Source organism: Benincasa hispida, chromosome 10, assembly GCF_009727055.1.
Source record: "Benincasa hispida cultivar B227 chromosome 10, ASM972705v1, whole genome shotgun sequence".
NCBI lineage: Eukaryota > Viridiplantae > Streptophyta > Magnoliopsida > Cucurbitales > Cucurbitaceae > Benincasa > Benincasa hispida.
In genome coordinates, this window is record NC_052358.1 from 33,971,936 (window position 1) to 33,997,217 (window position 25,282).

The following is a 25,282-nucleotide window of genomic DNA, read 5'->3' on the forward strand; positions in this document are numbered from 1 at the left end:
TTGTTTAGGAGTCTAATCCCGATCCAATGATTGTATTAAATTATGTATATGATGTATGATTTATTTTATTTATATATTTATATGTCATAATATATGTCATATAGTAAAATTCCACCATAGATTATGCATTATTCATGCATCATTTATATTATAAATGTTATAATATATAGTTGCATGATTTAATTTATAGCATACTCATGCATCATGTAATATAAATGTTATAATATATGGTTGCATGCATTAATAGCATAATCATGTATCATTTATATTATAAATGTTATAATATATAGTTTGATATTATATCATTTATATTAATAGCATAATCATGTATGGATGGATATATGTTATTAATAATTTCTTTACTTTATTATATACATGTTATGTATGTTAAGTAATGAAATAAAATTGTATGAAACATGTCACTACTTTAAGAATGAAAATACTCGATAGGAATGCAAAAGCATACTAAAATAAAATATATTATATTAATTTCAATATGGAGATATAAACTAAAAACAAGATTTATAACTAAGTTTGAAAGTAAAAAAAATACTTAATTTAATATATATTTTTATTTATAGGAATACTTGTCAATATTAATATTTTATCAACATATCTATCGAAATATCTGTAAAATTGAATTCTTGATATTGATATCCACATCGATATTTTTAATACTTATTTAGTATACTTACATTCACAGAATTATGAAAAATACTATGTGCATCTCGGATATCTTTGCGTATCCTATCAAATTATTCAATTATAATTTGACATATGACAAATCTTTTTTGTTTGTTTTTTGAAATATTTTAATAATTTTTTATGTGAATGATGAGAGTATGGTGCATAAAGATAGGTATTACCTCAAATACATTCCAGTATTATCCTAGAATTATTATGTATTGTATTGTTGATTCTACATAATAGGTCAAAAGGTAGTTTTATTTTTTATTTATTTATTTTTGAAACATGTCAAAAGATAGTTAAGGTCAAAATGTCTCACTCTCTCTCTGTCTCTCTTTTTTTTTCAAGGACAGAAAGTTGATGGGCATTGAAAAAATGTGTTATACAAATAGGAATTTTTGTTCCCTGTTTCCCTCATATCCCTTTTTCAATCTTTCTACCCAATATTCCCCAAAGCTGAAAGCACTAAAGTGAGGGATTCTCTCCCTAATTCCCCAAAGATTGAAGTACAATAGTACCCTCAATTTTTTTTATTACTATTAATTACTTAAACAAAAGAAATATATTCCAATTCTAATCTTTTGGTCGAGAATACGAAATTATAGTTATATTTTAATCTTTTTTTTTTTTATAATATGTGAAGTGAAAGAATTGAATCTCTAATTTTGAAGGTGATGCTATAAATTTTATGATATGCTCGTTTTGACAGTTATATTTTAATCTATTGAGTTATGTTTAGACTAACTATTTACTTCAAGATTTGGTTATTGAAATTTAGAGTTTAATTTAATAAGTAAAAAAATAATAATTAGAATAAAGCATACAATTTGTTATTGGATAAATTCTAGCAGGTTTTTATGGTAAATTGCAAAACTTTGGGGAAAATACTTTTTCGGTTACTAGGTTTTCTCGTTTAGTTTCTATTTGGTTCCCAGATTTCAAAATATTATATTTAGTCTTTAAATTTTGAGTTTGATTTCAATTTGGTCTCTAAGTTTCAAAATGCTCCAATTTACCTTTTATATTTTACTTTTTTATCAATTTAATTCTAGGTTTTAAGATTTACACTTTTCACCTCGTTTTTTCACTAAATACATACGTTTGGTTTTCAGTTTAATATCTATTCATTATTTAAAAGAATTAAAAGAATTATAATTAATTAACTTTTATTATTTTCAACACTATTTAAAATAATTTTAATTTTTTTACTTCATAATTATTTTAAATTAACTAATAGGCATTAACGTCAAAGACAGAAATAAGTATTTAATAAAAAAATTGAAATTAAAAGTATAAATTTCAAACCTAATGACCAAATTAAAAAAAAAAAAAATTAGGGGTATACATAGGTCAGGTTGTGGGAATTTTTTGGACCACTGCGAATTTTCGGGTTGGTCAAATCTCAACCCGTTTGGTTCCATTTTGAAGAGTCAACCCAACCAATCCAACCAAATATTTTCAGGTTGTGTGTGTTTTCCCCCCTTTTTTTACCTTCTTTTTGTTTCCTTCCTTCCTCTCAACCAAAGCCTAAAACTAGTCTGAAGGGTAAAACAAGGGCAAATGACAAAAATAACCCTTTTGAAGTTTTAGTCTTGAATTTTAGACCCTTTTTAAAAAGATTGTTTTTTTTACTCTCACAATTTTGAAAACTAAGTAAAATTACTGTAATGCTCTTCACATTTCAAAAGTGACTCAAACCCTCACTCTCACTATTTTCCCCTGCCATTTTTCTTTTCATCGAAGATTATTTGGGATTTTTCAACTAATCAGATATGGATTTTCATTTTTTTCACTCAATGTTAGTTTATATTAGATGCTATAAAATGATTGTTTGAAATCTATGTTAGATCTATGTTGAATGTTAGTTTTTTTTTTCCTAAAAACATCATGTTCAACGTTTTCTAAATAATTTTGGGCCTAAAAATAAGTTTTCGAAAATCGGTCTTACCCAGCCGGGCTTCATACGATGGTGACTGAGTATGTGACCAGTCGGAGAAGATTAGGGAAGATTTAGGAAAGATTGGCGCCCGGTGTTAGACCGGCCAGGCCCCCATGTATATTTCAACCGGGTATGAGCGGGAAAGAGAGGAAAGGACGAGGGGGAAGGGGGTAAAACTAGGTAGGGGTAGGTGGTGCCAGGTCAGGCTTCATACAAAGGTGACTAAGTACGTGACCAGGCGGAGAAGATTGGGGAAGATTTAGGGAAGATTGGTGCCCAGTGCTTGACCGACCTGGTCCATGTATAATTCGACCAGGTGTGGGCGGGAAAGAGAGGAAAGAACGAGGGGGAATAGGGCAAAATCGAGTAAGGGTAGGGGGCGCCCGGCTGGGCTTCATACGAGGGTGGCTAAGCTTAATAGGAGGGTGATCGGGCGGGGAAGATTGGTATATGGCCCGGTCCGGAGCCCGGCCGGGTATTGGACCGGGAGTTTCACCCTTCACTTCTGGATTTTGGCTTGATCCCAGGTCCAACCGGGTATGGGACTGGCCAAAATCCAGAAGCGAAAAGGCGGGTGGACTGGACCAAAAAGGGAGCATGTGGGACCGGGTAGGGATAACTTCTTGTACGATTCTTCTTGTGACCCCCAAACAAGCACTAACCTTCTTCCTTGTTGTAACTTAAACTCACACTATACTTTTGTTTTATATCTTTCACAATGTCCTTCAGTCTATATGAACAACTAACATCTTCAAATTTCGACGAAATTAAATGTTCGAGAACCCAACTAGAAGCTTGTCTATGATCGTTAATCAATATTTCATTTCTACATGTGTGGACATTGTCATACTTAGAGATCTTAAATATTTCACAATTTTTCGATTTAACGGCTCGAAGTCTCCATTGCATTCTTCAACTAAGCATATAACTTTGTATAATGTTGTGGTCGACTTCTTCACCCTAAACGGAAAGTTACCTCTAATTGCTAACATAGATAACCACATTTTTAAATCCTTCTTAGATATAAATATGTCACCAACTTGCACATCTTCAGAATAATAAGATTGACCTGACATGATGATTATGCTACTAGAAGGATGTGATAAGTTAAGACCCGCTGCATGTGACGAGCCTCCGTAGTCTTCAATTGTTCATTCTTCTGCATGAGGTGTATGGTGGGTATTAATTTTAGGTTTCTCTCTATCATCCTTCTTCCTCCAAGACCAATAATTGAAATATTGGCATTGGTTTACATCATCCCCTAAGTTTTAAGTCACCAAATTACTAGGCGACGAAGTAAGTGATGGGTTAAAATATATGGGGGAAAATGGACTATCCGACTCCATCTTCCAATGTACTAGCCTAGATGTTAAAGGGATTTCTTCAATTCGTCAGACATATGAATTTTTTGGATGAAATCCTTGATTTGTTGAACATTTTGGAAGCGTAGATACGTAAAGAGGTATTACTGAGACCTCTTCCCATGCTGTAGATCTTCATTCATTCGAATTACAAATGCAAGGGCTTTGGATCTCAATTGAAGGTATACATTTATTAACAAGATTATTACTCATCTGACATTATACCACTTATCCTATAAAACTTCGGTTAGAAATTCATTATTTAGGTCGTGTCTAATCAATGTCAACCCCCGCAACTCTCCTCCATCGTAATCCTTTTCCCTTTCATTCCAAATGCCACCGAAACAAATCCAAACATGAGACATTTTCCTACAATTATATAAAAAAATATATTAATATAATGTAGTTAAAGAAAAAATAAAATAAAAACTAAAACTAAAAAAACTAATAAAAATGATTCTGTTTTTTGGCTCGGTCGTCCACTCGACCGGGTTAGAACACCGGCCAAAAAACAGAATCATGCTTTTTTGTGCGCCTGGCCGGACTAGGTTGACTTTACCAGGCCCAGACCTGAAGAACCCAAGTTGAAGCCCGGTCGGGTCACTCGGTGAGGGTCAATCAATTTATTTCATACCGGGTGAAGCCCGGTCGGGAATCAAACTTATTCCAACATTTATTTTGCTCCCGGTGAATCCCGACCGAGTAATTTGAACTTGTTTTCTTTCTATCCGGTGAATACCCGGTGAAGCCCGGTCGGGTATCAAACTTATTCCAACATTTATTTTGTTCCCCGTGAAAACCAACGGGGTAATTTGAACTCATTTGTTTTCTACCCGGTAAAGCACGATCGGGTATCTTAAAAAAAAATTGCTATTTTTTAATTTTTTAAATAAATTTATAAATAAATATCAAATGCAGCGCATTATTAAAAAAATAGTAATAAAAAAAATCAACAAAGCAAGCATAAATCAAACTCCAAAAATGTCATTTAGTTTTGTCAATTTTACCAGAAATTAGTGAACTATTGAGAATACATACAAAAATGAAATACATATCTTCTTACGACGGAGTGTACAAAATTACTACTTAGTGAAATACAAATTTTGAACTTGACGAATTTTGTTTTGGAAACAATTTGTGAAGAGGACATTTTGTGGGGTTGTAAACAAATCAATTTTGGTGGAGAATTTTTTGTGTGAATAATTTTTTGTTAATGATTTTTAAATAAATTAATTTTAGGTGGAGAATGTGAATTATTTTGGTAGGTTGGTGATTGAAATTGAAAGTGTGAATTTAATAAGGAGCATAAGAGTAATTATACAACTAACAAATTTGGTGAATAATTTTTTATTAATGGTTTTTGAATAAATTAATTTTAGATGGAGAATGTGAATTAATTTAGTAGGTTGGTGATAAGGGGTATAAGAGTAATTATATAATCATGCTTACATCATTTTCATCCTATCAAAAAAACAAAATGAAATTTTCAATAGGTCATTTTGGTCAATTTTCCCGTAAAACAACCTCTATAAATAGTAGATCTCAAGGGATGAAACTCTCAAATAAGCAAAATGAAAGAAGCAAGAACTAAAAATTGAAAGTAGCAGAAATAAAGACAGAAGAATTTCAGCAGCAAAACATTCATTAGAGGAGACTAGAAAGAAAAAAAGAACCCACACATTACAACATGAAATCCAACAAAGAAACCCATAATATAAAGAACGGAGTTGAAGAACAGAGATGAAGCACCGGGCGCCTGCTTGAATGAGAACATCACTATGTGCATCTGGTGTGTCTATACCTCTACTCCACCTGAAATTGTGAAGAAAACTAAATTAAGAACAGAGTTGAAGAAAATAAAGAACATATTGAAATTGTGAGAGATCGAGAGATCGAAGACTGAGTGAGAGTCTGACAGGTTGAGAGATTGAAGCTGCTATTGAAACCGTGATCGATTAAGAGACTGAGTGAGAGAGAAACCGTGAGAGACGAGATTATGATAGAGAAGGAGACCTTGGCGAGAGAGTGTGAAGTTGAATGAGGTTGAGATTGAGATGGGAGGGAGGTTGAGGGGCCAACCCAGGATTATTTTTCCTAAATTCGAGAACCGACCCCAAAATCAAATTTTCAACTCATTCCAACAAAAAAAAAAAATAAAAAAAAATTCTAACCCAACCCAACCCTAAACAAAATTCAAATCTTAAAATACATAGATTAAATTGAAATCAAACTCAAAATTTAGAGGAAAACTATTTTTTTAATCTCTTAAGTTTTTAGAAATAGACACATATGCCCTAAGATTTTAAATTGGCCACTTTAATCCTTCACTTTTATTAAATAAGTTTAAAAGGTCTCTCTTCCTATTTTTAGGAAAATTGGGTAAAAAATGTCAAATGACTTTTTGCTGGCATCAAATTTAGGTGAAATTACTAAAATATACTCATGCGCACGCGAAAAAGCATCCCACTCTCGTTACTCTCGGTCTTCCTCTCGCTAATGATCCATGCGAACATCCATGGAACTATGGGTTTTCTTTCCCCTCTCGTCTGTCTCGCCTTCGTCGGTCTCGCTCTTCCTTTTGTCACTCACAAAATCACTCTTCTCTCTCTCGCTCCTTGTTCATTAAAGTTTGTTGTGTCAGAACTGCTCATGTGAACTCACCCTATTGGAAAAGAAGAAGAAGATGTATAGAGGAGAAGAAATCCGACGCAGCAGAAGAATAAAAGAGAGGGAGAAAAGAAGAGGAAAAAGAAAAAAGAAAAAAAAAAGCTTAGTAGCGAGGAGAAGAAAAGAAAAAGAAAAGAAAAAAAATCAAGAGAAAGCGAAGATAATATTGTAATTTTACATGATCATAACATCAACAAAAGAATTTGACATTTTCTTTTCAAAGTTTCGGTCATTACCATTTTGACCTTAGATTTTTTTCATGCAAATTTCCCTATTTTTACCTTAATTAAGTATTTTTTTTAATTATTTTAAATATATATTTAAATTTTTAAAAAAATATTTTTTCTCACATTTTCTACCTTCTCTCTCCTCCCCTCCCTCCACCATTCTTCCACTGTATCCCATCACCTCTGCACCTTCAACCTTCAACCTTCAGCAACTGCTACCTCCTTTCCTTTTTTTAATTTAAAATAAATTAAAAAAATTTCCAGTTTCGATCGTCTCCTTCTCTCTCTCATCCACCGCCACCAAACTCCACCTCCTTCGAAACCCCTCTTCCGGACAAATCGTTTCGAAGCCCAAATAGACAACCAATTCCGCAAATTGGAAGATCGACGGAAGAGCCTTAATAAATTGAAGAAGCCAACGAAACGACAAAAATTTCGAATTAGAAGTTGATTATAAGAGTTAATTCAGGCAAAGGCCTGAACCTGAAGATGAGAAACAGAGAATGAAGCTTTACATCCATGACGGTTGTGGTGATTCTTGAGTTAGAACAAAGCTCATTGAAGGTTTGAACCAAAAGGAAGCATTATAAATTATAAAGGCTACAATTTACATCAATCATAAGGGGAAAAGGGGGTTTGGTTGGCTTTACTGTTAACAATGGCCGACTGTGGGTAGTTTTAGTGAGAGAAAAAGATATTCTTTTTATTTTAATTTATATTTATTTATAAAAGTACTTTTAATTAATGTAGAAAATAGAAAGAGGGATTTTTAAAACTTATTTACGAAAGATTTTGGATTAAAATGGTCAAATTAAAAGTTTAGCGATCATATGTATCAATTTTTAAAAATTTAAGTACTAAAAAGATCGTTTTTACAAATTTAAAAGACAAAGTGTAAGATTTTAAAATAGAAATTGAACACAAAATTTGGGGATAAAAATGAAATTTTGCTCCTAAAAATAAAATTTGTAAATAACCTTCTAATGATGGGCCACTTTCCCAAAGCCGAGTCTTCTGCCGTTTACTAAGAATTATTTTCCTGTTATGCCTCTGCCACTTTTTTCCAAACTGGCTTATGATCATAAAGGCATTATTGTCAAAAAGTAAAACATAATAAGAACGGCAGCGAAGCCAATCAAAATGGGCTTCGAATCGAAATAAAAATATAAATGAATTGAAATGTAACCAAAGGAATCACAATCTCTTTTTTTTTTTTTTGCCAAATTACAAAAATCATCTCAGTATGGTGGTAGTTATAAATATACTCTCAAACTTGATTGTATTATAATTATATAAGTTTGAAGGTTTAATTTTAAATAATTATTAAAAATATTATATTTTGTTTTCTAATCTCTAATTTTGAGATTATAATACAAACACTATATCAGTTCAGTTTCATATTAATTGTTAAGTATTAAGGGAAAAAACTTTTTTAAAAAAGAAAATCAATATGGTATAATTTTAAAAAATGATTACATTAAACTATGAAAAATGAGGGGATAGATTTTAGTTATGTGAGAAAAATGTTAAGAGGTATAAAATAAATCTTAATTTTGAAGGATAAAACTGAAAATTGAAAAACTAAAAATTAAAAATTTAATAAAAAGTAAATTTTGAGTTTACAAGAATCTCGAAGTTAGTAAAGAACTGATTTTTAAAACGATATGAGATGAACAAGTATTTCAAAAGTTATTATAATATATTTAATAACAATTTTTTAACCTATCATAAAACTTTTAACCCTCTCAAAAAATCAGTCTCAAATGCACCATGAATACATCTGAGTATGTTTTTAAAGAGGAGTCTATCTATGAAAACTTTGTTGTGGTGAATCATGTTATTTTCTTTGAGGGTAGATTGGACGAGAGAAAGCATAAGATTAAAAAAAAAAAAAAAAAAGGGTCAAAACATAGCAAACCAAGCAAGGGCGAAGGTAGTTTTGATCTAATAACCTATGCATAAAGTTCAAGAGGAAGAAGACATTTTTTTCATATTGTTTTACAATAGCGAGTGCTAGAATGATTATGATCAAAATAATCTACCCATGGAATTGAAGAAAATTAGGAGGAAAAAATCCATGTAACAAGAACGAGAGCAAGAGCAAAAGAAAATCATTTCATTATTTAGAATCCTACAAAATAGACCGTTCTAAGTTCTGAGTGTACTATCACAGCATTAGAGTTCTTGTGCACGCGACATCTCCCGTGCGACACCTCGGTTGCCCTAGGCCGAGGTAAGCCTTCTATATTATCCTCGAGATGGATTGGTTTCACCCTCCCATAGGCTTATTAGGGGAGTGAGAATAGCTCCCGACCAGTGTGGTGCTAAAGCATTATGCCCATCCATCATAGTCACTCTAGAATAGGCATATGCCTATGGCACATACTCTGTTTGTCGCTATTTCGCATGCCCCAATAAACGTATCTTGGGACTAACCAGCTTACTCGTGTCTCACCACGCATGTCACGATCTTTGATCCGTGACAGTACACTTATATAGCCTTTTTATTCTATCTTCTCTACTTTCAGTATCATTCAAAGTACTATTCCCTCTTATTAAGAACTTGTTTTATTTTGGCAAGCTGAGAGTCGTTTTTGCAAAGGAAGCATGTCATGCTTTGTTCGGTTGCCTTAGAGCATGTTTGTGAGTAATTCTAAAATAATTAAAAATTACTATGAAACATGTTTTATTTCAAGACCAATCTTGATGAAATGAAAATTACATTTAAAAGTGTAAAATTAAATATTAAATTAATTTTGAGTGATTAAAAACATGTTTTGAAGTGATTTTGAACATGACAAAAGTGATTTTAGAAATTTCAAAATCACTCCTAAACATGCACTAGGTTTGTACAAAGGTGCCATTATAGTAATCAATTGAATCTAACTTTGAACTCATAGATTTATGGAGTGTTAAATGTGGTTAGATTAAACAAATCAAGAAATGCTTGCTATTGTTTTATCTTCTGCATATATTTGGAGATGGATGGAAATAAGAAGGCAGTACTTACTACACGTTAGACGTTGCTACTAACAATATCATAGCATTCCACAGAACATTAAAATAGAAATAAACAAGAAGCAAAAGTAACACAAGAGATTAGTAACCCAGTTCGATGTAATACCACCTACATTTCAGGGGCAGTTGCTCAGGAAAGATAACTCCACTAATATGAATGATAAACGGTTACAACGTAGTACTTATCTATAACTATAGTTTGATTACAGTGATCCCTGTGGAGCTTAATCACTCAACATTTCACCTAGGCTCCTCTTAGATGTGAGACTCCTTCTCTCGGTGACTTAGGCTCCTCCTAAGTAATGATATTAGTGAAGAACTCCTTAGGCTCCCCCCTAAGGTTAAGACTCCCTCTCAATAAGACTTAAACTTTCCTTGAGTTGTGAGACTCCCTCTCACTTGATCTTTATCTTTTCCTCCACTTATCTTTATCCGTTCCTCTCAAGTGAAGACCACCCGACTCGTTTAGCTTAGGCTCCCCCTAAGTTTGAGAATCCCTTCTCAAGATATCAATCGATTAAGCACACAAACAACTTGGAGAATGTCTCCAACCTTACAACAACATAGTCTACATTCTCTTCAAAGAAGGACACAATACTTTTGACAAATACTTCACACAATAATGGCATTCAATATTTCTCGTGAAAACGACCAACCCACAACCACAGTTCAATAGTCGTTAAATATGCACAACGGACATACAGAAGGACAACCCTAGATTCCAAATCATTTGTAGATAAAGAAGACAAGAGATCTTAAATAATACTACATACAAGATTTTTCACATGAGTAAAATATTTTGTACAATCAACATTTCCAAAAACAATCCTTTGTCAAATAAGAAGAATGCAGAGACAACCTAAGAGATATGACATAAATAAATATTACCAACACACAATTTCTAACTATGGAGATGCAAAATGAATGAATCAAATAATATATGTGTTATTGTGTACTCATTTCTGACTGTGGTAAAAATCAAGATCAACGAGAATAAAGCAGATCCCACATTTTTTTTCTCATTCCCACCCTATTAGTAAATTAAATGCGACCTCAATTCTTTTCTCTAAGACCACATTTACTAATTCGTAATAAAAATCGGTATAATCGTAATAGGATTCTATTGATAGATCAATCGTAATGAGTCACAATCGCAAACGTAATTGGATTGTTTTTTTATTACATTTACTTAGAATTGTGAATCTATCACATTGATTGTCACCATTATTGTTTAGAGACAAACGATAACAGTAACAATAACAGTAATTATGACAGGTTACTAATTATCATATTGTAACAGTTACAATAATATTAACGATAATAATAACAGCTAGTATGTCCCACGTAATTTTGAAATGAATCAGATTGATCACCCTTCGCACCTCAATTAGATTGTGTCTTTGATTACAAACTTGGAAGTGGGTCTCACATTTCACTACGATTACGAAACACAAGTAAACAATAACAATAACTGTAATCAAATATGGTCCACTTTTCAGATTACCATCGATTTATTATGTTTCCCTTGAGGTAAACATGACCTAAGTTTTAATTGTTTTACTAAAACCTTTAATTTTTTTTTAATAAAATATAATAACTTAATATGAACAAATATATGCTAGAAAAATTTAAGACTAAATAACCAAAGTGAGCTAGCAAATATATGCTATCAACAAACAATAACTATTTATTAGTGCCAAATATTAATTTTATGAAAATAATTGAAACATTTTAACTAAAGTGAGTTTGACTTAGTGATATTAGTAGACACTCCACCTCGTATTTTGGAAACGAGTGCACAATAATAATCATCAAGATGACATTCATTTCTTCCATCCTTATTTCTAAAATTAGTTAAAAAGAAATTGAGGAACCCCTCCACTACCAAAAAAAACAAAACAAAAAAAAAGTTTTGCAATCTAGTCCCCACCATATTTGGAAGGTCATAAATGTTTGGCAGTTGGAGTCGGTAAAGAATCATATGCTTCCCCTTATTGAAGTGTGGGAGAAACTTTTTTACCATTCTTTTTGAAGAGCAATTCTCCCATCTCCATTGCATACCCCATAAATGAATCCCTATCTACCCACCGCCTTGTCTACTTCCACTATAATGCCCTCTTCCTTTCCCTTTACTATAAAATTATTCTCTTCGTCTAGTGTTTCCATTTCCATTTCTATATATAAATTTTGGGCTTAGTTTATGTAAACTTTGAAGAAATATATTTGTTCTCTCATTTTCCATTCCTATCAAAATTAACTTTAAAAATTCTACATCGATCATTATTTTTAATTACCTAATTAAAAGTTAATCGTAAAACTTTGAAAATAGTTCAACTAACATAAGTTGGAAGATAGTAATGATTGATTAGGTCAAAATCTATTGATAATTGTAACCAAATGACATATGCGACATTTATTTAATGCCATTATTATAACTACTAAACAATCGTTACTTAAAATGAAAGATATTTTTTTGTCAACGTCCAAATGATCTTTTAAAATGATTTTCCTACATTTGTAACCTCTTCAATCAAGTTGAAAGTTCTATGAAATCAAAGAATTATTAATACCCCATGATTAATGGGTTTTAAAAGTCAATATAATTTTAAATAGAAAGCAATATGTTAAATCAAATATACATATTTAATACCCAATGCGTTGGTAGGTGCAAGTGCAACAATTTCCTTAAATAACATTGCAACAGCTCAGAATAATCACGGGTATAATTATGTTTTTCAAAAAAAATGATGACGATGACGATAATATTTTTGAGACCAAGATTGATTCTAAAGACACAGGAGAGGAGGCAATTTGAAGGATCATACTCTAAGGATTGAAGGTCAAGATAGAAATAAGATATAGTCATCAGAAACTTTCCTGTAATCCTTTTTCCTCTCCCACTGCAAAGTCAGAAATACGTCCAGAGCAATGATATTCTGAAATATATGGTAAGAAATTCGATTTAATTGAACCTTTTCATCAACAAAGGGTATTGCACCAAGTAAAAATCATGCAATGTACCATAGCTCCAACAAAGGAGTGAGTTCTTTCTCCTCCAGTGAAGAAGTGTATTGCCTGCCAATGAGAACCAAAGAGAGGCGAATCTGGAAAATGGAAATCCAGAACTGGAGGTGGTATTGGGGAGAAGGTGATGGATGTGCCATATTTTATAGCTCCAAAGCCACTAGAGCGATAACAACTGCGACTTGTGATCGATGCCATTGAATATGAAAGTTCCAGACATGGGTACAAACTGTCGGGTGATTAGCTGAAGAAAAGATAATACAAACTTTCAATTTCATGTCTAGTAGATCTGTGAATTTTAACAAATTAAAAAATTCAGACTAATTTTGTATCATAAAGGTTCAACCGTTCAGGAACCAAATAAACACACGAACTTCAAAATTCAAGGACTAGGTTTGTAATTTAACATATCAAATTCAGTTGACATCGAATACAGCCATTGCAAGACATAGAAGAAAAGGCCCAGAAAGTATTGAATTTTACCTTGATTACTTCTTGTGATGCAATTCCTCCTGTGAAGGCAGCGACTACATGGAGCTCTGCTGCACCGAATCGGCACATCTCATTAATGAGGTCCTCTGATAAGGTCAAGCCATTGCAACCCAAATCATTGAGTAGGCCAACGGCAGTAGTTTTCAATCGAGATATGTCCTCATCGATCCCACTGCAAGACATCTCAATTGATTAAAAGTCTACATCATTAATGAAGAATAAGTGGTGGTAAATGGTAGAACACAAAATCCATTTAAATCAGCATCAGGCACTACCCGTCAAATTGCCCAGGAAAACTGTTGTAATTTGCAGCAAAGCGATCAACAGCTCGAAGCAGAAGATAAAATCCAACTGCCACACTAGAAGAAGAGGAAGCAATATCAATAGATTGCAGCTATTTGTACTGTCTAGTAAGATGTCTGTACACACGCCTTTCAATTCATTACATTTTGCAGATTAGCGTTTACTTCTTTTTTAAAATGAATAAATAAATACATATATATACACACATATATATAAAGAGCTTTAGTAAACAAATGCAGAGAAACGAAACCATCATATGCAACAAATAAATTGATTGCAGTAATTTTGGATGCTTAAATAGATAATGAAATGGTGATCAGACAAGAGACAACTCTCCCTGGTACAATTGATTTCATGAAACAACTTTATCAACCAGAAAGAAATAAACCAGAATCAGCACAAGGATGTTGAAAGGACAAATACTTGTAAAAAAACATGGATGTAACACAGTTATCCAAATTTAAGATCAACAATAAATAGTTTATACACCACTGAATAAATAAATCTATTTATTTATTTATTGTTGTGGAAAAATACAAAGGATAAACAAATGTAAGTATTTCTGAGAACAGAACCAAAAGCACACCATGAAGTCCATAAATTTCTAAGCCCAGTTCGGTAAACATTTCGTTTTTGGTTTTTGGTTTCGGTAAACATTTCGCTTTTGGTTTTTGAAAATTAAGCCTATTTCCTTCCTACTTCTTACAATGCTTTGCATCTTCCGTAAGTACAATGGTTGAATTCTTAGCCAAATTCTAAAACAAAAATAATTTTTTAAAAGCCACCTTTTTTTAGTTTTCAAAACAGGGCCTAAGACTATTGATTTCATGCTCTCTCGTATTTGAATACAAAGTAGTAAAAATTTTGCCACCGAATATAGTAAAAATATAACCAGAAATCAACATAAGGAGCACTTTGACTAATTTAGTGTCACCTAAAATCCTCGTCAGTTAGATACTTCTGTAGCTCAGGTAAGAATGGAGAACTGAACTCATCCTCAAGTGAACGATATCTGCAAACCTACAAAAATTTCACTTAATCCATTAGAAAAAATACAGCTGTATCTGTGTGCATTAGTAGGCGCATCTCATCTATTCCATTCATTTGCCTCAGTTGAAGTAGATTAAAGTTTTTGAGAGCAATATATTCAGCTATAATGCACTACACAATCATACCACGCAAAAATTGTCTGAGCCAAGGGAGCTTTGTACATGAGGAGGAGAAATTAAAAAATAATAATAATAAAAAATAAAACATTGGTGGATTCCAGGCAGGTAGTTCTTTAATTTATCAAGAAACAAAAAATGGAAAATTTTTCAACAAGATAAACATCCAGTCAGTTTGAGAAGAATCTGTCCTGTGATACATCCAAAACTCCACCTCGAATAAACTTAAAAATCCTCTGACCACAGACACGTCATGATTGTTAAATCATAATTAGGCTTTTCAAAAGGAAGATTCTTAGAATATCATGGAAAATGGCAGCTTTAAATTGGAAGGACACTGCCTTATCAACTTAGGATAATGATAATAATAGTGCATACTTTCAGCTTTCTTGCATTTTTGCAGAAGCTTTTGATTGTCGTCTTAGAGATGCTATTTGGATCTCTGCCAACTTTTTTCAAAATGTTCCTTGCTCTTTCCTCTATTATCTTAAAGTCAGCCTCTGCTTTAGCTTGATAGATGTTCTGCAAATTAACATAGTGCCTACAAAAGGCAGAATCCAACTCTTCAGTCAATAAATAAGTTAGTTAAATCTCACAGTACTACCGAGAAAATTGAGTCACTAACTCAGTTGAAGATGTCATATCTGGTATTGATCCTTCCATGGGTGCCTCGCCACCTCCTTCATTGGCTATGAACTCCTGCAGAGAAAGAAAGTGAACAAACATTTTTAAGAAAAAAGGAGAAATACAGTTCAGGCTAAAGGTTTGGAAGTAATGCCTATGATAATGCCTACGATAGTACTGGAATTGCCAAATTAGTACTTGCTTTAATAAACAGATAGATGACAAACAGAGGAGAGAGTGAGACAAAGGTCAGGGATTAAAATAATATGGTTAAACGGCCAACTGTTTTAAGAATACTCAAGGTCCTTTTACTTCGAATCCAAAATGATTTTCATTCTATACAAAAGAGAAGAATAGCAGTAGCAGCATACAACATACTTCAATTCATTGTTTCCTACAATATTTTTATCAATAAAAAGAAATAAATATTAAGCTATTAATTATTATTGATAATATTCCTAAAATCAGTAATTTTAAGTCTTTAGTTTAATATAATAATAATATAAAAATGTACTATTGATTCATAATTTCAATGACAAAATTACTTCACAATATATTTTGAAAATTTGGAGGATGGAAATAAATCAGAAGTGCAGTTAAATTTACTTGTGTAATTTAACAGCATGTTAATTCAAGTGAATTTATACTTGAATTTCCTTATCCCTCAAAAGGGATAATGAGAACAAACAAGTAAATCCACAAGAAGATCCTCCAAACCCTAAGGATCGTTAAGAATAGAATCAAGCAATTTCCAAACAATTCATCAATTAAATATCTAGCCATCATATGCATTAGAAGAATATGATAGTTAAGCAAGATGGCGGGAACTGGTCACTTTTAAGAACCTCAAGTATTTTACAAGTCTGATTGTCATAACTAGAATTAACACCTAAGAAGATCAATTGTTGGAATGTAACAAGTTGAACTCTAGAATTAGAAAATCTGGCTTCATGAGAGATAGAACTATAGTAATAGTACAGAATTTTCAGTAACCTTCAAAGCAGCCACTAATATCCAAAAATCCGATGAATTAGAATCAACTTCAGCACAGCTATCATCAACTATCTGTTTCAGATCTGGACCTGATATGAAGAAAATGATAAATAATAGGGCTCATATATGTAGACATCTAAATAGATCTGTCACCTTTTAGGTACTAAAAAAAAAAAAACAGATCTACTGAGACTAATACTGCGAATACTACCGAACTCCACGATAGATATTTGAACAGAAACCTTAAAATACACCATCAAACACTCCAATTGACAATTGTAATTACATTGAAACTGAACCCAGTCTCTTATATATATATATATGAGAAACGGTTAACATATTTCATTGATAAGAATTAAGATGAAATTACAAAAAGGCATGTGATGCCATGATATCATAAAACGATTTCATTGTGCAGTGAGTGATGTATGACTGTAGTCACAAAAGAATGAGGTGAATTTACACCATGTGATAGACTGATAGATATATATGTAAGACGTTCAAAGACAGATGAGAACTCTACAGCTTTGTCCTCAAAGATGCATCTGTTTCCCTCAAGCCAATTGTTCCAAATAAAACCTTTACTGAAAAATTGCCATAAAACCGCTTTTTCCTTACTGAAAGGATGACCAAAGACTAGTGTCAGGAGAAGGATGAGAGGCTTGTTGAGGAAGATCATGTGGTAGTAGGCGACCAATATCTTGTTCCAGAAAGCGCAAGCTAAATCGCAAGTGACAAAAAGGTGCATAATGGACTCACTATTCTTATGGCAAAGAACACATTAACTTGGAGCGGACACAATCCAAGGAGCTTTCTTTATCAAAATATCTGTGGTATGATGCATCTGTGGCTGAATTCCCTTCCCATATGAAAAATTTTACACTTTTGGGAATGTGACTTTTCCATATGTTTAAATAAAGGCCTTTGAAGAGTAGGATGCCACCGGAAGAAAGAAAGATTATTTGATAATGACTTTTCTGTGTACTACACCATGGTGTCCGTGATGTCCATGTACCCATTCTCAAAATGGTATATGTTCGAATTTTTCTAAAGTTAAGAGTTCAACATTTAGGTACAATAAGGGGTGATATTCCACAAGCCTTTCCATGACTTTCTGAAATAGCTGGACCATGTAAAATGAAACTTAACTCTCAGAAGAGCTAGAAAAATTAAACAAGCAGCTCCAACTTAAAAGAAAGACCTATTTTTTGTTTTTATTTTTCCTTTCCAACTTCCAATTGACACAAGATTGTACAGCTCTAAATACAAATGATGGAATTTGAGTAAGAGCAATAATAATAATATCCATGAAAAGATGTTTCAAAATTTTGAATATTCTACTGTAGGAAACTTAAAGGAGTCTTTCAATGCACAAGATCATGGAATAGTTGGAATAGCTGGAATAGCTGCGAACCAATGAAAGAACAGGAAGGGTCTTCTCCCAGATTTCGCTAGCAAACAGGCAGAAAGAGAAAATGTGTGACATTTTTTTGCACCTGGTAAACCAATCCAGGGACAGAACCACATGAGGAACCTTCTTCAAGATCTTGTCCTTGATATCTTCATGAGTTCCTCGAGAAAAATAAAATGATCATTCCATAAGCTGGTCATATTGCAATTTCCATCAACTAAGATTTAAAGAATAAATACATAAATAATTTATTAAAAAAAGAAAAGGAAACCCCATTTTTTAACCAAAGATTTAAGAAAAAAATTGAAATTAGAAACCTAATGTTTCATCTCCTACTATTGTTAACTAACTTAACGTTTTATGCTTTTTTTAGTGGAGTTCATATTTTATGTTAGATTTATATATATCCTAAAAATGTAATAATACAAAAGCATATCCCCAATATCTCTGTGCCCTAGCATTTTTCAAATTGGCATCTAGCCATGCCGTGTCATGTTGTGTCTTGTGTCCATGTTCGTGCTTCTTAGCATGCAGCAGTAGATGTGAATGCTTATTCGCACCTTTGTGGAGGGGTGTTGATGTTGACAGCAAAAGAAGAGGATGGTTGGTCGTGAAGGGGGAAAAGAAAAAAAAGTAAAGCCCTGGGTTGTCAGGAAGAAGAAAATTCTAGAAGAAAGTGGCCTGACAAATCATTTTTTGGGCTGGATTTTAATGAATTATTTGAGGCCCAGTGTTTTACAAAAACAGAAAATGTGGCTATAATACCATACTGGGTTTTGGCTGGCTCAGTAGGTTGCTTTTACGTGGGCTTTTGGCCAGCAAAAAGAAAGGGTTAGTGGGTTGTTTTTGTTTTCTAACCACACCTTGAAGGACAAGGTGTGGTTACCTTGAAGGACGAGGTGTGTCTGAGGGGCAGGTAATGACAGAAACATTATTTGAGATATATTAGTAGTTAGTGAGGGGAGTTGTTAGGATATTGGTTATAAATAGAGGGAGTGAAGAATGAGAAAGGGGGGAATATTTTTGCGAGTGATTTAAGCCTTGAGAATTTTCAAAAGAGGGAGGGTCAAGTACCTTTTGGTTATCTTTTATCTTTAAATACATTTGGTTTCTATCAGAAAACCACTATCCAAAGGCATGCCTTTCAATATAAATTTTCTATGGCCTATCAATATGACAGGAATGGTACTAGAGGGATATTAAGGGTATATTAGTTATTAGTTCGTTAGAGAAGTTTTGGTTATAAATACAGTAAGTAGGGAAGGAGATGGGAGAATATTTTTGGTGAATGGATTAGGGCTTGAGAGTGATCTCAAGAGATTGGAGGGTCCAAGTACCTCGAAAACTTGATTCATCTTGTAATTCCGTTATTGTTTTACATTTAAATATATTTCAACTCTAAGGGATGGACTTCCCTTGTTTCGCTATGGATTTGGCATAATACATTTTCTGCTGCATCAGAAGATCTAGAAGATTTAGCTTTAGTAAGAGAACTTGAGCTTGCTCTCAATTTTTCCCAATAAAAAGCCCAAGAAGAGTAGGTTCAGGTTTACCATTTAAAGGATGACCAAGATGGGGAGATGCCAGAAAGGGTGTCCAAATTTCTGCCCAAGAATAGCAGAGCCCACAATAGATCATTCTGCTAAGCCAAATTGAGCCTCTCTATTAAGAAATCAACTCAGACAATTAGCGATAAGGAAAAGAGAGAGAATCCACAGTCCAATTATACCATAAATTTTTATCTTCCCTCACCTACCTTTAAAGATAATCGAACAATTGACGATAAGAAATGAAAACAAAGATTCACTTCTCCCAGCAAAGACCGAAGTTCTTAGCTTTGGAGATTTTCTCAGAAGTACAGGTCCACTTTACCAAAGGCTTTTTCTAGGCCTTATTTATTAAGAAAAAAACCTCTCTTTCTATTTCTTTGTTATTCATCAATATGATAAGCTCATTAACCATAGGGAAAAACTCAATGATTTCCAACGAAAGCAAATTAGGTGATGGAGATGGTTGAAGAGAGCCATCTTAAGCATTCTATCAGGACTTAGCAATGATTTTCTGTAAGCATTAGTGAGAATGAGGGAAGAAGTCGAAGAACATTTCAGAACCAACCTTCTACGGAATTGCTCGGGTTTGGTATAGTCGATGCTATCTCACATACAATCATACTCAATTCGATGGAATTGTTTGATCTTAAAGGAGTTCTATAATTTCGCACGTGAGGGGTTATTTCTTGGTTTCGTCCCGTCATTAATAACTTGATTATTTTTAGATAATAGTAGATAGAAACAACGATCGTAAGGAGTCCTATTGAAACCAAGAAATATAGGCCTGTCTACCATCCACACCAGAATAAATGAAGTTTTCCGAAAAAACCTGCTAGTGGAGGAAGACCTCCTAAGGATAAGAGACACAGGGCTAAAGAGAGAGCCAAAAGAGGATATTTTGTGTATAATCCTGCATAATCTCCAATGTTATCAGTTCCGGTACATAGACCAAATGATACGATGCGAGTAAAAGTTCCTAGATTCATGGCGATATAGAACAGCATATAAGTTATCATGCTTGCATATCCACCATTTGAGTCTCCAACAATTATTCCAATAATTACATATCCGATTTGACCGATGAATTGAAAATTCAATTGAGGATTACAAGAATGACACCACTGTCAAGCAATCTTGGAACATCTTTATTCTCCATAACATCATGCTTGCAAGTATTTCAACATATTTTAAATGATTCAGCAAATAACCCATCTTGACCTAGAGTCTTATTAGGCCTTAAAAAGAACTGCAACCAAATTTCATCTTCAGGGAAGAGGACCCTTCTAGTCAATGCTTTGATGAAAAGGGATGAAATTTCAACAAAAGACCTAGGATGTGAGACAACTCCAAAAGGAAAGACTACACAACAAGTAAGGAGTAACTGAGAGAACATCTTTCACAGATCAATATCTAAGACCAGGAGCACGTTTGTATTCCTAGATCAATTAGCCTAAATGCTTAAAAAATGCCTGCTTACTGATTCCATGAGGAGCAAAGACTTTGAAGGAAGCTTCAATAGCTTCTTTGTAGTTATCTTCATCCGTTGCAATCATCTTGGCTTTGAGGAGATCCTACAATGTCCGAGCCAGCAATTTAGTAACTATCACAAATCACTGATTGCAAAAAGCCAAAGGGAACGCAACCTTGAATGCTTTCTTCTCTTCTCTGCTTGATGGTAAACTACCACCATGGCTTTTGGCCCACTCTTCAGCCATCTTGACAAGAATAACAACGTATGGGGTGTGTTTGTGAGCAACAGGATCAGGAGCATTGAGATCAATAGTTTCAGCAAACCTGTCAGAGGTGAGTACATGCTATATCAAAATTTGAAAAAATGAAACTTCTATGCTCACAGTTCTCCAACCAATGGTCGTACTTGATAGTAAATTTCACAGTTTAGATAGACCAAAAACTAATACAAACAGACAATATTCACATTTGAAATCCATCCTATTGAAAAGATGGAAAGGCTGTGACTAAAAACTCTACCTCCTCAGCTCTGGCCATGGGTTATTTAACCGGAGATCATCCAGAAAATGATCAGGCTTTGATTCAATAACAGTATGCTCCTGATATGCATAGATAAAATATCTTAATTTAGCACCCTTGACTACATACAATATTTTATCTTTTGCAATCGTGTAGGAAGAACTTATTTAAAAAATCGAAACTGTTCGTGTAAGTGCAACCATATTGAAAATTTTGTGGCAGACAAGACCCCAATAGATATTAAGTAGCTTACATACAGGCTCAAAGAAGTCATAGTTAAGCTGTTTTGGGTCAGCATTTTACCATTTCGACCTGGAAAAGCTCCCAATCATGAGCCTCTATATCTCCAAGTTCAAGCTAAGCTTCACAACTAGTTATTTGATATTTAGCCACAAATCAGGTATATACACATAACAATTGAAAATGATAAGTTCAAGAAGGGCTAGTAAAGGATCCAGATTAGTCAACTATCATGTGTCAGTCAGTTTTTTTTTTTTTCCTAAGATGGTATTATAAATACTTTGATCCCTTTTTATGCATAACACATGATTATTTCTGTGTATAATATAATTTTACCATTGATCACAGTTTGCCTAAGGTTGGGAAATTGAACTATCATTAGCAATACTTTACCTTTAAACTGATTCTGACAAGCCCAGTGAGGCCATAAGAGCGTGCAACGACCAATATGACATTCGCATTCCTACAGATTTTATCTAGCTTCACAATCCACTCCTCAACCAACTGAATAAATTCAAAGTGTCCATTAAAAAGGGCAATCTAAGATAGTGAAAAGCTATATAAGTTTCTACCTCACATACAAGTAACAAAGTTATAAACTTGTAACATAGATACCATAGATACAAGTAAATCCTTAAAAACTACCCCATATAAAACTTTCTTCCCATCAAAATCTTAGAAAAAAATTTAATACCATAACAAATAACAGGGCATGAGTAATCCAAAAAACTCGCTATTTTTTTTTATTTTTTTTATTTTTTTTGAGAACAAGAAACAACTTCTCATTAAAGTAGTAAAGAGGAATAAAAGATTAAAAGATACACTCTCAAAAGATGAGAAAAGGAAAAGATGCAAACAACAAATACAACCACATAGAGATAAGCTTACAAACAACTACAATCGACTTGCCTCCTTCAAATACTGCAAAGCAGAGGCTACTACGAAACTACCAACAAAACCCAAAAAAAGATCATCAACCAACAAAAGACCAACAAAGAGCAGACTAAAAACTCATCGACAATGCACAAATTAAAAATCCGATGAAAGAAGCTTTGGAAGAACCAACACCAAGAATCTGGAAAAGAAATTCCGGCTTCATGCCCAAACACCTTCCAACAAGAGAACAAAATAGAGCCCAACAAGTGATAATAAACCGTGACCACTTAGATCTTCCAAAAACCGCAAGCAAGAATTGAACCACTCTCTATAAAGCAACCCTTAGATCTTTACAAGAGGGGTGAATTAATTTAACAACACCCAAAAAAGACAATGAGATTTTGTGCACTCTCCACTATTGTTGAGGCTCCAGCCGTACACACAGGGATAAAACTATCTCCGCTCTTCTTTGCAGCCACGGCTTTAGAGGGGAAGCAAAAACCGTTTGGGGTCAAATTGCTAAATCTATGATTCGAGGAATTTGTATGGAAGTAAGAAAAACATCTCTTATGGCAAAACTTATCATTGGGAAGAAAGCTTTGAACTAATCAAGGTTCATGCAGTTTTTTCAGGGTGCCACTTCCCAAACTATCCAAAAGTATTCCATCCTTGAAAACTGTGTGTTTCTTACGAATAATAATGATAATAATAATTTCACAATGGTAACTAAAAGGAATACAACACAATCTGAGTGATATCAAAATCCACTGCACCAAGGAGACATGTTAAAAAGATGACAGGTTACAAGCGTGAGAAAAACCAAGAATTCCAGCAAAAAGAAGCAACATCAATAAAATAATAAGAATATAACAGAACCTGTGTGGCAACTACTAATGTAAACTGTGAAAAGAATGATGGCCTTGTTTCGATTAACGCCTCTGGATACTCTTCTATAAACTTAGCTTTTACAGCATCATTTAGTTCTTGAAGAAATGCACAGACACACTTTGCCTTCGACTGTCCGATACTTGATTCATCCACTAGATAAATAATCAAACAAAACAAGGGAAGGGTTAGTTGACAATTCATGTTTTTCTTTCCCGACGAAAGTAGACATAGCTCAAAAGTACTAATTAGTATTACAGTAAATTATTCACATACAAATGGACTGCAGAATTGGAGAGTAGATTCATTTTATTGTTGACAAAATGATTTTTCAAAAAGTTATTTCAGAAAGGCAATTCCTGAATGCTTCGATAGTACTCCAGTATGATCGATTTACCTTCAGATTTATTGAGCAGGTTAAATTAAGATAAAATGTCATTCGTAGGTCCATAGGCAATTACCAGTAACAAATAAGGGGTCCATTGCCAAAAGCAATAGTGACATAGTACTAACTTACCCATGAAGTTATTGCCAAGGTCGCCTTCATCTATCTTGGTACCATCGACAATAGTGATGCTTCCAATCCCTCCAAGAACAAGATTTTTCAAAGTCTCAGAACCTGTAGGCCCGCAGTTGAGAAGACAAATACTCGCTTTTTCAAGGGCTGCCTGCCCTTGTTCACCCCATATCCTACAATATCACGGGATAAAAGCGTTCAGAACTTAAAGGTAATAAAGATGATTAAAGTAAGTCGAACAAGTTTTCAAACGGATAACTTTGTCCCAAAAAAAGAAAGATAGAAATGCTCTACATAACCCATTTCTCAAAAGGGGCAATACTTCATAAAAACCAAGTTGGCGCCAGGAAGTGGGAAAAACCTAAGCTCGGAAGTAAATTCACTACAATAACTTAGATATCGTTGAGCAATACTTATGTACAATAAAAGAAAAAAAAAATCTGAAAACACGGAAATTCCAGCAATTCCTATCGAGAAAAACAGAATGTCAATAGTTAATCAGCTGATGGGTAACTATGCCGCCAAGAAATTGCGGAGAGTGTTACGCCAAATGCGGACTTGTTCTTACACATTTGCGGTTCTTCTCTTTCGGTAGACGAAAAAACAAATAAACCTAAACAGAAATTACCGAGAGAAGAAGTACAAACGAAATGACGCTGGAGTAATAGTATACTACTGGTATAGAGTTAGGGCAAAAAACAGAGAAAGAAGATAGATGCAAAGTATGGGAACATGAACAGAAGTTCAGCATCAAGGAATGAGATAATGAGCAGAACCTGAGTTGGCGATCGTATTTTACTTTGGGCTCCGCCATTTTCTTTGCTTCAAAGTTTCTGTATCGTTTTTCCCTTTGTTGAAGCTTTCTAAACCCGCGTGGGAGCGACGCAGTGAAGACACTGATGAAGAAGGGGAAATTGCCAAAAATAGGATAAAATTAGGGGGATTGAAGAATTTTAGGATGAGTTTTTAAATCCAGAGACTTTTATGACAAATGGGTACGTGAAATGTCAAAATTGCTCTCAAGTAGGAGAAAGGGAAAATACGGTTTTATGATTCAAAATCGAAAAACTTTTCTACCAATGACCTTTTTCTAAAAACTTTTCTACCACTACCTTTTCCTTGTGCGAAATTTTAAAATTACTCCAAATTTTTAAAAAACCTTCAGACCATTTGATGAACGCGCCTCTACAAATACTTTAAGCGAGCATTTAAATATTACTAAACGATCGGATAGAGAATTACTAAATGATCGTATAGAGAATACTAAGCGATCATTTAGCTAAATGTTACGCGATCATTTAGATATCCATTAT

General features: G+C 33.6%; 1 protein-coding gene across 2 annotated transcripts; it reads right to left on the reverse strand.

Annotated features, from left to right (window-relative positions):
- Positions 1 to 12,521: 12,521 nt before the first annotated feature.
- On the reverse strand, positions 12,522 to 24,916 carry LOC120088256 (NEDD8-activating enzyme E1 regulatory subunit AXR1). Of its 2 annotated transcripts, XR_005484884.1 has the most exons (15): positions 24,746 to 24,916; positions 23,970 to 24,142; positions 23,444 to 23,607; positions 22,085 to 22,195; positions 21,452 to 21,531; positions 21,106 to 21,256; positions 20,940 to 21,033; positions 16,502 to 16,590; positions 15,510 to 15,583; positions 15,263 to 15,425; positions 14,653 to 14,738; positions 13,691 to 13,774; positions 13,407 to 13,587; positions 12,921 to 13,167; positions 12,522 to 12,835 (listed from the first exon to the last, which is right to left on the reverse strand). XR_005484884.1 is itself a non-coding variant. In XM_039045410.1 (14 exons), exons 1-14 carry the CDS (start codon positions 24,781 to 24,783, stop codon positions 13,084 to 13,086), a joined length of 1,572 nt encoding a protein of 523 aa, XP_038901338.1. In that variant the 5' UTR covers positions 24,784 to 24,916; the 3' UTR covers positions 12,580 to 13,083. The 2 variants fall into 2 exon arrangements, 1 of the variants encoding a protein (XP_038901338.1); XM_039045410.1 differs by having other exon boundaries at positions 12,580 to 13,167.
- Positions 24,917 to 25,282: the final 366 nt, after the last annotated feature.

Bases quoted from the DNA above. Each gene is read 5' to 3' on its own strand.
- LOC120088256 (XM_039045410.1), bottom strand. From the start codon at position 24,783: ATGGCGGAGCCCAAAGTAAAATACGATCGCCAACTCAG. The intron at 21,034-21,105 runs GTTGCGTTCCCT...CGGACATTGTAG, and splicing joins AAGAGAAGAAAGCATTCAAG to GATCTCCTCAAAGCCAAGAT. The intron at 16,591-20,939 runs GTAAGCAGGCAT...TCTTCATATCAG, and splicing joins CTTTGCTCCTCATGGAATCA to GTCCAGATCTGAAACAGATA.